This window comes from Leptonychotes weddellii, chromosome 4 (assembly GCF_054177405.1).
Source record: "Leptonychotes weddellii isolate Sample4059 chromosome 4, ASM5417740v2, whole genome shotgun sequence".
NCBI classification, from domain to species: Eukaryota; Metazoa; Chordata; class Mammalia; order Carnivora; family Phocidae; genus Leptonychotes; species Leptonychotes weddellii.
In genome coordinates, this window is record NC_138372.1 from 112,320,701 (window position 1) to 112,334,554 (window position 13,854).

The 13,854-nt window shown below is 34.3% G+C and overlaps 1 protein-coding gene across 1 annotated transcript in view; it reads left to right on the top strand.

The window, feature by feature from the left end:
• Nucleotides 1-13,854, top strand: part of CSPP1 (centrosome and spindle pole associated protein 1) — a 117,397-nt gene that overhangs the window by 33,280 nt on the left and 70,263 nt on the right. Inside the window, exons 6-8 of the mRNA XM_081817125.1 lie at nt 4,000-4,080; nt 5,464-5,565; nt 6,472-6,911. Coding sequence (XP_081673251.1) covers nt 4,000-4,080; nt 5,464-5,565; nt 6,472-6,911 — 623 coding nt within the window. The remainder of the gene's footprint in view (nt 1-3,999; nt 4,081-5,463; nt 5,566-6,471; nt 6,912-13,854) is intronic.

The window sequence follows — 13,854 nt, forward strand, 5'->3', positions numbered from 1 at the left end:
TCATGACCTGAGCCGAAGGCAGACGCTTAACGACTGAGCCACCCAGGCGCCCCTTACAGAACTTTTTTTAAAAAGAATCTCACAGGGCGCCTGGGTGGCTCAGACGGTTAAGCGTCTGCCTTCGGCTCAGGTCATGATCCCTCCTGGGATCAAGTCCTGCATGGGGCTCCCTGCTCAGCGGGAAGCCTACTTCTCCCTCTGCTTCTCTCTCTCCCTCTCTGTCTCTCATGAATAAATAAATAAAATCTTTAAAAAATAAATAAATAAAAAGAATCTCACACATTCATTCATTCACCCAACATTTTTTAAGTACTTACAAAGAAGAATCTGTCTTCAAGGGGTCTTAGAATCTGGTCATAGAGATAACATTCATACAGGTTAGAAACTGATAACTAATAAGGCTGTAATGATCAGGAAAGACCTCAAGGTGTTATTTTGTAAGACATTGTAGGATAGGTAGGATTTGGATATTCTAGAGGGCAAATCAAGGAGAGGAAGCTTTTCAGACAGAGAATATAGAAAGAAGGACTTGGACAGTAGGCTTTAGCTTTGTATGAATGAGTCACATGTGATTTACCAGTCTGAGTAGGTTAGAGTAGATTCTTTTTGAGAGTAGTAAAAAATAATGATGTAGGTGGATAGGATAGATTAGTTTTTTTTTAAAAGGAATGAATGAATGAATGAATTTATTGTTATTTATTTAATTTTTAAATAGGCTCTACACCCAACATGGAGCTTCAACTCATGACCCTGAGATTAAGAGTTGCATGCTCTACAGAATGAGCCAGCGAGGTGCTCCTAGATTAGATTTTTAATTTGATATGTGTGAAACATTATACCTCCTTAAGCAGCCTGTGAAGACCTTGATAACTGTTTTAGGACTGTTAGTTCTGCATATTAGAGATTCTTATCTTATTATTTATTTTAAATTACTGCTACAGATTTTTAGCTTCTCCTTCCACTAATTTTCAGTCTGTTCTTCATACTACTTTCCAGAATGATGCTGTCCCTTACCAATTTAAATACTTAAGTGTCTCCTCACAGACCTTCAGGATAAAAATGCATACTCCTTAGCATGGCATGTGGTCTTTCATGTTCCAGCCCACCTCCCAAGCCTTGTACCTCAATATTCTCCCCCTCTCCCACCACTTATTGGGTGGGGTTTTCCTCTAGTTATCTACCATTTTCACTTGTGGATTTTATACTACTTCATAGAAGATTTTAAAAAAGAGTGGTGGTAGGAGGCATAGGAAGAAATTGCCTTTATGAAAGAGAGAAAGATCAAGGAGTACAAATCTTTAAATTCAAATGGATATGAAGGAGTTTTTGGTGTTGGGTTATCAAGACTGTGGTTGTGATAGAGGAGCAGTAGGCCCTTACTATGCAAGAGACAAATTTTGGTTGATGTCTGAGAAGGTGGGCATGGAAAGGAAAGCACAGGAAAAAGAAAATTACATAGGATTTGGGTAGGTGGCTGCAGTGGCTTCCTTGACCCCTAGGAAGTCCTATTCTTTCTAGATTTTTTTTCTGTGCCTTCCAGACTTTTGGATTGCGTGGATATTTAAATTTAAAAAAATTAAATCCTGGGGCGCCTGGGTGGCTCAGTTGGTTAAGCGACTGCCTTCGGCTCAGGTCATGATCCTGGAGTCCCGGGATCGAGTCCCACATCGGGCTCCCTGCTCAGCAAGGAGTCTGCTTCTCCCTCTGACCCTCCTTTCTCTCATGCTCTCTCTCATTCTCTCTCTCTCAAATAAATAAAATCTTTAAAAAAAAAAAATTCTTAAATTTTGCCAAGAAGAACCATTAAACAACTGCTATTTTCTTTCCAGTTTTTAGACTAGAAGACACTTGACCATTTAAAAGTGCAGGGAGAACATATTCTCAGAAGAACAATTTTTAAATTGAATTAGTAAATGTATATTTACAGCCCAGACTTCTCTCCTGAACCTCACACTTTTCCATTTGGCTACATATCTTAGAAATCTAATGGGTATCTTATGTTGAGCATGTCCAAAAGGGAACTCTGGATTTCTATTTTTCCCACTCCCATCCTCAAGAAGCCTGAATTGCTTGTAGCCTGTTCTTTTAATTTTGTCATAGCACTTATCACCTTCTAACATACCATTCTCTTCCTTATGTTTATTATTTGTCAGTTTCCCATGCTTGAATGTAAGCTTCAGGAAGGCAGGGATCTTTTTTTCTTCACTGATGAATCTCAGATATATCAAACAGTTGGGACAGTAGGCATTCAGTATTTGTTGAATGAATGAGACAATGTCTGGAATTTAACTTTTTTAATAACTCACTATACTGTCCTTATTATTTATTTTTTTCATTTTATTGAACATTTCAAACATCGTTCTGGGACTGTGTTGGGAGTGTGAACTGCCCAGTGAAGGAGCGAGGATGCTGGATCTCTGTCTTTCCGGGGTTGGAACTCTGAATATGTTTTTTTGTACATGTGTAACTCTACAAAATGGCTACGTTTATAGTGTACTTTTTATATAAGGGTTAAACTGATTCAGGGATCTAGTCATCCTATTTTTTCCCCTGACAAATAAGTTTAGAGTTCTATACAATCAACTTTCAAATCAGCTTTTGTAGCACAACTTACTTCTAAGTTTAGATTGAATGAAACCTTATATTTTTATTTTTTTTAAAAGATTTATTTACTTGTTTTAGAGAGAGAGAGAGAAAGCACAAGTGGGAAGGGCAGAGGGAGAGAGAGAGAGCGAGAGAATCTCCAGCGGATTCCACTGAGCGCGGAGCCTGACACGGGGCATTTGATCTCACAACCCTGAGATCGTGACCTGAGCGGAAACCAAGAGTTTGGGCGCTTAACCGACTGCGCCACCCAGGCGCCCCTCAATCAAACCTTATTAATCATTAAGTTTTATTAATCACTCTGCTCCCAAATGTTTTGAATATAATTATGTTGTAGCAGTTGGTACACTGTAGTTATTTGTTTACATGTTTGTTTCCTCAGCTGAATTGTAAATTTCTTACATAGAGGGGATATATTCTTATCTTTGTCCCCCTTCCACCAAGAAAAGTAACTGGAAAGTTTTAGGTAGTCAATATTTGCTTGTTTAATGAATAAATAAAAGGCATGGAACTACACAGCTTGACAAGTATCAGTTCATTTAATCCTCATAACTTAGTGATTTAGATGGCATTATCCCTGCCTTATTGGACAGAGAAATTGAGGCAGAGACGTTAAGTAACTTCCAGATTATATGACTACCAAGCAGTGCTAGGAAGTTGGGGATCATACGTATTTTTACTCATCCCTTGTGTTTACTTTAAAAGTATTCAAAGATATTTTACATTTTTAATCCTCTGATCCTTATACCAGTTTTGGTAGGTAGGCAGAGCAGATACCATTCTCATTTTATGTATGAAGACGGGGTCAGGGAGGTTAAGCAACTTGCTCAGTGTTATAGAACTGAGAAGTGTTGGGGCTAGTCCTAGAGCCCAGGTCTTTTGACTCCTAGTCTGATGATCTGTCTACTACACTGCGTTATCTAAATCTTTACAAGAGTGGAGGTACATAGAAGGAAACAATGTTCATAGTTTATATCTTTTGGCATTTGAGTGGATATCCCTTCGTAAATTATTGCAGGAAAATTAGTAAAAAACATTATTGCAGCATGTATATGGATCTTGCTGAAGAACAGTAGGACAGTGAGAATGAAGAATATGTGCTTAGAAGAGAAATATAAATTGGGAAAGAGTTTCCTTTTTTCCCAGGTTTTTTAATCATTTGGAATTATATATATGTTGCAAATGAAAATTAAGACCTGATTCTCCTCTTCAGGGACCTGTTGATTAGAAGAAAATTCTGTTTTCTAATTACTTTGGTACTTTCTGTCTTCATCTCCATTCCATTCTTTTGCTCTGCATAATGCATAGTTTAGAAAATAGAATGTAAAGACACATTTATGAAACATTTTATAAAGGCAATTAGGTAATATATTTTTTTAATGTGTATATATACAGAAAAATTTTCTGTCCACGAGTGAAACAGATCCATCTACTCTGGGAGTTTCTCTTCCTATTGGTGAGAGGTTATCTGCCAAGGTAGGTGGATAGGAATAGTTACTGTGGGTAGTAGTTTTATGAGGTATCAAAATAATTAACATACTCCTGACTTAAATGCAAGCGGAAGATATATCATTTCCCATTCTTGAATATATGTCTTTTAAAAAAATCTGTGGAGTCCCTAGTTGTGCTGTTTTTAAAAGAACTTTTGAACATAACGTTTATAATGATGTGAGTGATATATCTTTAATATGTGAATTAATTGAATATTTAGAATTTATGTTTTTCAGCATTGGTTTCTGAGCTATAAAGTTCATGCTCTGTGTCACGGTTATCAGTGAGATGAGTGAATGAGAGTATACTGAACTTTGATGTAGAGTGAGGTCTGGAGCTATTTGAATGTGTTTCTATCACTCTACAAATACATGTACTTTTTTTTTTTTAAAAGATTTTATTTATTTATTTGACAGAGAGCGAGCACAAGTAGGGAGAGCAGCAGGCAGAGGGAGAGGGAAAAGCAGGCTTCCAGGCGAGTAGGGAGCCCAATGCGGTGCATGATCCCAGGACCCTGGGATCATGACCTGAGCTGAAGACCGCCGCTTAACCGAGCCACCCAGGTGCCCCGACATCTACTTACTCTTTAGAGGTGGTAGTGATAAAGCACTGCATACCCCTTGTAGGGACTGAATTTCCAAGCTAGATCAGCGATCATGACATAGTACATAAGTCAAACAGATAATAAGTTTCAAAAGATGACCTAGTTAAATCTTTAATTTTTTTTTTTTTTTAGATTGTCCTGTTTCAATGACAGTGGAGATATTAAGGCTTAAAAACATTTCCTAATGTAGTATGTGTTTCAACAGAACATTTATATTATAATATTTTAGTGTCTGTGATAATTGTACCTTTTTATGTTTAAAATATAATCAATCTTCTTGATACTTGGGAAAGAAATGATTAGCAGTAGGTTTTTTGGGAGTGGAACAGATTCCCCCTTTTGGTAGGGGAATACAGGCGGGAGATGTCTCTGAGGAGGAAAGAAGGAAGGTAACTGGTCAAATTTCCTTGGAAACATGGTAATGACAGGTCTCCTGGCAAACACAGTCATGTAGTTACTAGTGGGATAGATTTATTTACGAATGTTTTTGGTTGAAGCAGCTCCCTTCTGTTAAAGACCTCCTGTATTAACCTGGACCTAAGCATGTAGTAATTAATGTGGCAAGAAAGGATGTGGGGAATTGCATTGGTTGTTTCAGACCTCTTCCTGCCTCTCTTGTGCCTTGCAACTACTTCTATCCTTGAGATTATTAATAAAGCTTGATTCTGGGTAAGATCTCTTATTTTGTATGAGTTTGATTGGACATAAAGGTACTTTTTCCTGAAGTTGGAGTTTTAACATTACCTTTTGATTTTTATTTTAAGGAAAGGTTGAAACTTGAACGCAACAAAGAATACAATCAATTTCTCAGGGGTAAGGAAGAATCTACTGACAAGTTCAGACAGGTAGAAAAGAGTAGTACTGAGGTAGGTTTTGTTTTTAAAGTAAATCTTTAACACCAGAGGTTGAATATTTTGTACTTACTTGAAAATATTTTTATATGTTAAACATTTTACTTGGTTTTTATGTAAATATTTTAAAGATTAAGCCAAATTGAACTAAACACAGGGCATTTTAATATTTAGTTTTATTAATGGTTTTATCACATATTGAAGAACTTACCCTACTTTTTAACTTCATGGGGGAGGTTTAATTTTAGAGATTGGCTTTAAGTGATGTTTAGTTTTTTACTAAACAATAAAAAAGTTTTTTACTTTTTATTAAAAAAAATTTTTTTGAGAGAGTGCCAGCAGGCAAGGGAGGGGGCCCGGGAAGGGGGGCGAGGGAGAGAGAGAATCTTAGTCTCCTGACCCTGAGATCATGACCTGAACCAAAATCAAGAGTTGGACACTTAATGTACTGAGCCACCCAGTGCCCCTAGTTTTTACTTTTAAGATTTTTAAAATGCTGACCATTTCTAGCTATATATTTTTTTCCAAATTTAAGAATGGTTGATGTTAATAGGGCCAAAAAATTGACCACTTTCTATATTGTTTGTATTAAGAATTTAATTTGAAATATTTTGAAGCAATATTACCTGCCAAAATATGCCTATTATCTCCTGGGATAGGAATTTGCATTTAGTTTATCCTCTCTTTTTGTAGCCACTTACCCATATCACTGTTGCTTGTTATATTTTATTTATTAAGTTTTGAAGGCTAACATTTCCTTGGAGTTTTTTTTTTTTTTTCTAAAGATAAGCTATTTCTTTTGGGTGATTAGGCCTTGGAGTTGAGATGATAAATAGACTAAGCATCATTTGAGGGTATAATTACTTTTTAAGAAATAGCATTGTATTAAGATCTGTTTTGTTTTCTTTTTTAATTGACCAGCACAAGAATCAAAGAAATAAAAAACCTATTAGTCAGGTTAAGCCTGATTTACCTTCACAAATACAAACATCTTGTGAAAATTCAGACGGTCCTATAAGAAATGTCTTAACTCCTTCGGAGGCATATGAAGAGCTTCTAAACCAAAGAAGACTAGAGGAGGACAGATATCGACAACTAGATGATGAAATTGAATTAAGGAACAGAAGAATCATTAAAAAAACTAATGAAGAAGTGGGCATTTCCAGTAAAAAACATCAAAGGTTTGCCAACAAAGCTGAAATTCCAGATAGAAGATTTTGCCGGTTTAATGAGGATGGTGTTTTTGATAGACAGTATTATAGACCAGATCAAGATCCTGAAGTAAGTGAAGAAATGGACGAGAGGTTTAGATATGAAAGTGATTTTGATAGAAGACTTTTGAGAGTATATACAAATGACAGGTATTTACAACTTCATTTTTATTTTCTTTATTTGCTTAGTATTAATGTTGTTACTTTTTATGATTATGTTAGGGAGAAGCAGTTTCATTTTTCTACATATTTGGTTAATTCTAAGATGCTGTCAGTTTGAAGTTATAGCATTATTTTTTATGTGCCACTTAAGGAACAAATAAAACCCCCCAAGATGGGGGAAAAAAGAGACCCTGTAATAAAGCTGGGACACTGAAAGGCTACATCCTTCCTGTAAAATTAAATGGGAAATAAACTTTTTCACAGAAGGGGACAGAAAGGAAACTTCCATGTTTCAACCTTGGCACTTAATGGAGGGATAAAAAAAAAAAAAAAAAGAAAAAGCATCTCTGAGATTTTGAACTGTAAGCCAGTACTGATTCAGGTTTGCAGTCTGAATTCATGTTGCCAATATTGTTTAAAAAACTTTGAGACAAGAATTCAGGGTTGTCTCAGATTCATAGTGCTCCTAGGTGACTGACAGGAGAACAAACTCCTCTTTGCGAGAACCTGAATTAAAACCAGGTTGCTGGCAATCCCAGATTCAGATTTTAACATGTGGATTAAAAGGACATTTTAAAATTGATGAAATACAGCTTATTCCTTTAATGTTCTTATGCTCTCAGTACTTCTATCAATATACTTTATTGTTTTTAAGTCACTTATTATTAAACATTTGCTTAAGTGAAATGATACCAGATTTTTTTTTTTTTTTTTTAATGATACCAGATTTTTACTATCAGATTTTCAGATGCCTTTCAGTTCTTTGGGATGATTATTTTTGGGACACTACTTGTAATTTCTTAACTGCTACAGTGAGGTTTTATTTTATTAAGTCATTTATCTTAATACTTAAAATTTGCTCTGTTTTCATAAACTTTTGGAGATAGAAATATGGCAGGGTTCCATATTTCTTGAAAGGGTGAAATCTAAATTTTGAAGTTTATGGGACCTGTTTATTTAGTCCAAATAGATTACCTTTTAAGTATTTTAGAAAATTTCTGAGACATAATGCTGTACATTCAGTATTCTAGATACTAATAATACAGAACCTTTACAGTTTGCTGTCTTCTACTCTTTATTCTGTAGCTATTATGGCCTCTCACTCAGTCTTTTTAATAATCATCCTGATTTAAGTGATGTGAGTGAAGGATTAGAATTTTGCAATGGTACTTGTCATTTCTGATTTGAATCTAATTGTTTGTACTCCAGAAAATACTCTAAATCTTATAATGTTTTATATTTGAAAATGTTTATACCTGAAGGTAGTCAAAGTCTGCCTTGACTAAAAGAGCTCTCAGTTGGGGAACTGCAGGCAGTCTTGGACTCTTGGTTCTGCCTTCTTTGTACATGAAAACATTTTTTTCTTTATGATGTCTGTTTATTTTTAAAGTGTAATGTAATGCTATCTTTTAAGTTTGGAATTTCAAGAAACTTATTATGATGATTGCTTTTAAAATATGCTTATTATCTTTGTAATTCTATCCTGTGATAATTTTTTACTTGAACAAATGAATTTCAGCCTAATTATATGAGAACTATCTTATTTTCTTATATACTCCATAAATGAAATGAACTTTTTATATAATCTTCTCCAAGTAGCGTTTTAAGATTAAACATGAGGATGAGTGAGAATAATTCCTGTTACACATTTTTAAATGTTTAGAAGTATTTCTTCAAGTTTAAATCATTATTATATAATACTTCCATTTTGTTAATGCATAAACTTACATCTCTAGATGTAAGGTTTTTCACGTGTGTCTCTAAGGCATGAGGTTAAAATTGAATTTCTGTATTTCGGATTTGTAAGATTCCTTAATTCCAGCCAAAAAAAAAAAAATTCACATCTGTCATTCAGTAGTTTTTATTTAGGAGGCAGAGTGGTTGATAGGAAAAATGACTACTTGTTAGTAAAATTTTTGAGACTACAGAAATGTATAACTGCTCTAACCATTTATTCTTTAAAAACATTTTTTTTTAATTAAGTATAGTTGATATGCAGTGTTATATTAGTTTTAGGTGCACAGATAGGGATTCGTCAGTTTTACGCATTATGCCGTGTTCATCACAATATATGTAGTTACCATTTCTCACCATACAACATTATTATAATACTGTCTATATTCCCTATGTTGTATTTTTCATCTCTGTGACTTATTTTTTTACTAGAGGTTTGTGTCTCTTAATCCCTGTTACCTATTTAGCCCTTTCCGCCTGCATCCCTACCCTCCGGCAATAAGATTGTTGTCTGTACTTAATGAGTCTGTTTCTATTTTTTGTTGTTTGTTCATTTGTTTTGTTTTTTAGATTTCACATATGAGTGAAATCATATGGTATTTTTCTTTTCCTGACTGACTTATTTACACTTGGCATAATACCCCCCTAGGTCCATCCATGTTGTTGGAAATGGCAAGATCTCATTCTTTTTTATGGCTAATATTACATTTTATATCTATACCACATCTTTTTTATCCATTCATCTATGGATGGACACTTGGGTTGCTTGGCTATTGTAAGTAATATTGCAGTAAACATAGAGGTGCAGGTATCTTTTCAAATTAGGGTTTTCATTTTCTTTGATTAAATACCCAATAGTGGAATTACTGGATCATATGGTATATCTATTTTTAATATTTTGAGCCATCTCCATACTGTTTTCCATAGTGGCTACACCAGTTTACATTCCCAGCACAGTGTACGGGAGTTCCTTTTACTGCACAGCCTAACTAGCACTTACTATTTTTTGTCTTTTTGATACTAGCCATTCTTGTGGTGTGATGTGATATCTCATTGTGGTTTTCATTTGCATTTCCCTGATGGTTAGTGATGTTGAGCATCTTTTCATGTGTCTGTTGGCCATTTGTTCGTCTCTTTGGAAAAATGACTGCTCAGGTCCTCTACTTGTTTTCTAATCAGATTATTTGCTTTTTGGTTTGAATTATATGAGTTCTTTATATGTCCTGGTAATTAACCCCTTATTGGATGAATCATTTGCAGATATCTCCAGTAGGTTGCTTTTTGTTTTGTTGATGGCTTCCTTTTTGTACAAAAGCATTTTATTTTGGTGTGGTCCTGATAGCTTTTGTTTCCCTTACCTTAAGAGACATATCCATAAATATGTTGCTAAGGCTGATGTCCAAGAGACTGCTATGTTTCCTCTTACGAGTTTTATGGTTTCAGGTCTCATGTTTAGGTCTTCAATCCATTTTGAGTTTATTTTTATGTATGGTGTAAGAAAGTGGTTCAATTTTATTTTTACATGTAGCTGTCCAGTTTTCCCAGCACCATTTGTTGAAGAAATGTCTTTTTCCCCATTGTAGACTCTTGCCTCCTTGATCATAGATTAATTGACTTTGTAAAATGTGGGTGTATTTCTGGGGTGTCTGTTCAGTTCCTTTGATCCATATGTCTATTTTTGTGCCAGCACGATACTGTTTTGATTACTATAGCTTTGTAGTACTATATTGAATTTTGGATTGTGATGCTTCTAGCTTTGTTATTCTTTCTCAAGATTGCTTTGGCTATTCAGAGTCTTTTGTGGCTCAGTACAAATTTTAGGATTATTTGTTTAAATTCTGTGATAAATGCTTTTGGTATTTTGGTAGGAATTGCATTGAATCTGTAGATTGCTCTGGGCAGTTGGGACATTTTTAAAAATATTATTTTTTCCAGTGCATTACCGTGGAATATCTTTCTATTTGTGTCATCTTCACTTTCTTTCATCAGAGTCTTATAATTTTCGCACTATAGGTCTTTCACCTCCTTGGTTAAATTTATTCCTAGGGTTTTTTTCTTCTTTTTTTGATGCAATTGTAAATGGGACTAAAATTTTTTTTTTCTCTCTGCTACTTTATTATTGGTGTATAGAAATGCAGCAGATTTCTGTATATTAATTTTCTTTTTTAAAAAAAGAGATTTTATTCATTTGCTAGAGAGTAGGGGAGAGAGAAAGAGAGACTGCACACAAGCAGGGGGAGTGGCAGGTAGAGGGAGAAGCAGGCTCCCTGCTGAGCAAGGAGTCTGATGTGGGACTTGATTCCAGGACCCTGGGATCATGACCTGAGCTGAAGGCAGACGCTTAACTGACTGAGACACCCAGGCATCCCAAATTTTCTTCTTTTTTTAAAGATTTTATTTATTTGACAGCACACAAGCAGTGGGGAGTAGGAGAAGGGAAAGCAGACCCTCTGCTGAGCATGGAGCCTGATGTGGGGCTCAATCCCAGGACCCTGGGATCATGACCTGAGCTGAAGGCAGATGCTTAACCGACTGAGCCAGCCAGTATATTAATTTTCTATCCTGCAGCATTACTGAATTCATTTATTAGTTCTAATAGTTTTTTGGTGAAGTCTTTAGGACTTCCTGTATATAGTTTTGTGTCCTCTGCAAATAGTGAAAGTTTTATTTCTTCCTTACCAGTTTGGAAGCTTTTTATTTCTTTTTCTTATCTAAGTGCTATGACTTGTACTTCCAGTGCAGTGTTGAATAACAGTGCTAAGAGTGGACATTCTTGTCGTTTTCCTGATCTTAGAGGAAAAGCTCTCAGTTTTTCACCATGGAGTATGATGTTAAGTGTGTGTTTTTCATATATGGCCTTTATTATGATGAACCTACTTTGTTGAGTTTTTATCATAAGTGGATGTTGTATTTTGTCACAGGCTTTTTCTGAATCTGTTGAGGTGATCATATGGTTTTTATCCTTCATTTTGTTAATGTGATGTATCACGTTGATTGTTTTGCATATATTGAACCATCCTTGCATTCCTAGACTAAATCCCAGTTGATTGTAATGAATGATTCTTAATGTATTGTTGAATTTGTTTGCTAATATTTTGTTGAGCATTTTTGCATCTGTGTTCATCAGGGATTTTGCCTGTAGGTTTGTGGGTGTTTTTTGTTGTGTTTTTTTTTTCTTTTTTGTAGTGTCTTTGTTAGGTTTTGGTTATCAGGGTAATCCTGGCCTCATTGAGAGAATTTGGAACTTTTCCTTCCTCTTCTATTTTTTGGAATAGTTTGAGAAGAACTTTTCTTTAAATATTTGGTAGAATTCACTTGGTTGGAAAGCCATGTTGTCCTGGATTTATGTTTATTGGAAGTTTTTTGATTGCAGTTTAATTTCATTATTAGTAATCGGTCTGTTCAGATTTTGTCTTCCTGATTCAGTTTTGGGAGATTATATGATCTGGGGATTTATCCATTTCTTCTAGATTGTCCCAATTTTTGGCATATACTTTTTGACAGTAGTCTCCTATAATTCTCTGTATGTTTGTTGTGTCAGTTGTTACTTCTCTTTCATTTCTGAATTTATTTATTTAAGTCCTTTCTCTTTTTTCTTGGTGAGTCTGGCTAAAGGTTTATTAATTTTGTTTTGTTTATTGATCCTTTCTATTGGTTTTTTTTAGTCTCCATTTCATTTATTTCTGCTCTGATCTTTGTTAATATTTTTCTTTCTGCAGACTTTGGGTTTCATTTGTTATTTTTCTAGTTCCTTTAAGTATAAGGTTAGATTGTTCAAGTTTTTTGTTTGTTTGTTTGTTTGTTTCTGGAGGTAGGCCTTTGAAATGCTCTTAGAACTTTCACTATGTCCTAAAGATTTTGGACTATTGTGCTTTCCTTTTCATATTTCTCCATGTGTTCTGGAATTCTCTCTCATTTCTTCATTGACCCATTGCTTGGTACAATGTTGTTTAGCCTCCACATTTGTTTGTGTTTGCTTACTTGCTTTCTCTCTTTTTCTTTCTTTTTTCCCCTTGTAATTGGTTTCTGGTTTCATACTGTTGTGGCTGGAAAGGATGCTTGATAGGATTTCAGGCTTCTTAAATTCATTCTGACTTGTTTTGTGGCCTAGCATGTGATCTATCCTGTGGAATGTTTCATGTGCACTTGAAAAGAATGTGTATTCTGCTGTATTTGGATGGAATGTTCTTTATATATCTGTTAAATACATCTAGTGTAATGTGTCATTCAAAGCCACTGTTTTCTTACTGATTTTCTGTCTGGATGATATCCATTGATGTAAGTGGGGTGTTAAAGTCCTCTACTATTATTATATTACTATCAGTTTCTCTCTTTATGCTTGTTAATATTTGCTTTATGTACTTAGGTGATCCTATGTTTGTTGGCTGCATAGATATTTATAATTGTTAATCTCTTGATGGATTAATCCCTTTATCATTATGTAATGCTCTTCCTTGCTTTTTGTCTAAACATTTATTCGTGGTATATTGTAATCTTAACCCAAAGTTCTTGATAAAAAATAATTATAACTGATTGTGAGAAGTACAAAATTAATTTTCCTTCATTTTTGTGAGTTTCTCTTTTTTTCTTCTAAAAGCATGTGATAAATTCCAGTTTTGATTTTAAACAATTTTGAGTTTTATATTTTTGGTCTTACTTTTTTTCTAATTACCACATAAACAATTTCATGTATGATAATGTATTTGTTAATGAACTATTTTGCCCACTTTAAATATGGGAAAGCTAAAGCCCAGGAATGATGTTATACTTCTGAGCTCATCATTAATCACTGACCAGTGTTTTTAAATAATTAACAAGGTAGTTAACATTTTGCTTTATACTTGCATTCTTTGTGTATGCGTGTGTGTTTATTATTTATTTATAAATATTTACAGTTTGACTAAAGTTTATGTTTTAGGAGCTTTTAGAAGTTGAATATAATGGTGTATTTCATAGTACTTTGATTTGTAGGTTCTTTTTAAATGTGGTCATCCTAGTCTTTATTATTTATTAACTTGACCTGTAGAAGTTAATATATTACTTTACTGTGTTTACTTGATAACCGATGTTAATGAGTAAAAGAAACTTTTAGCTTTAAAAAATGCTTTTTAAAAGTTTTTATGTGATTAATGCAGTTACCACTTCCATTCTCTTTAACTCTTGATATTTGTTAAGTTTGTAATCTTAAGAGTTATTT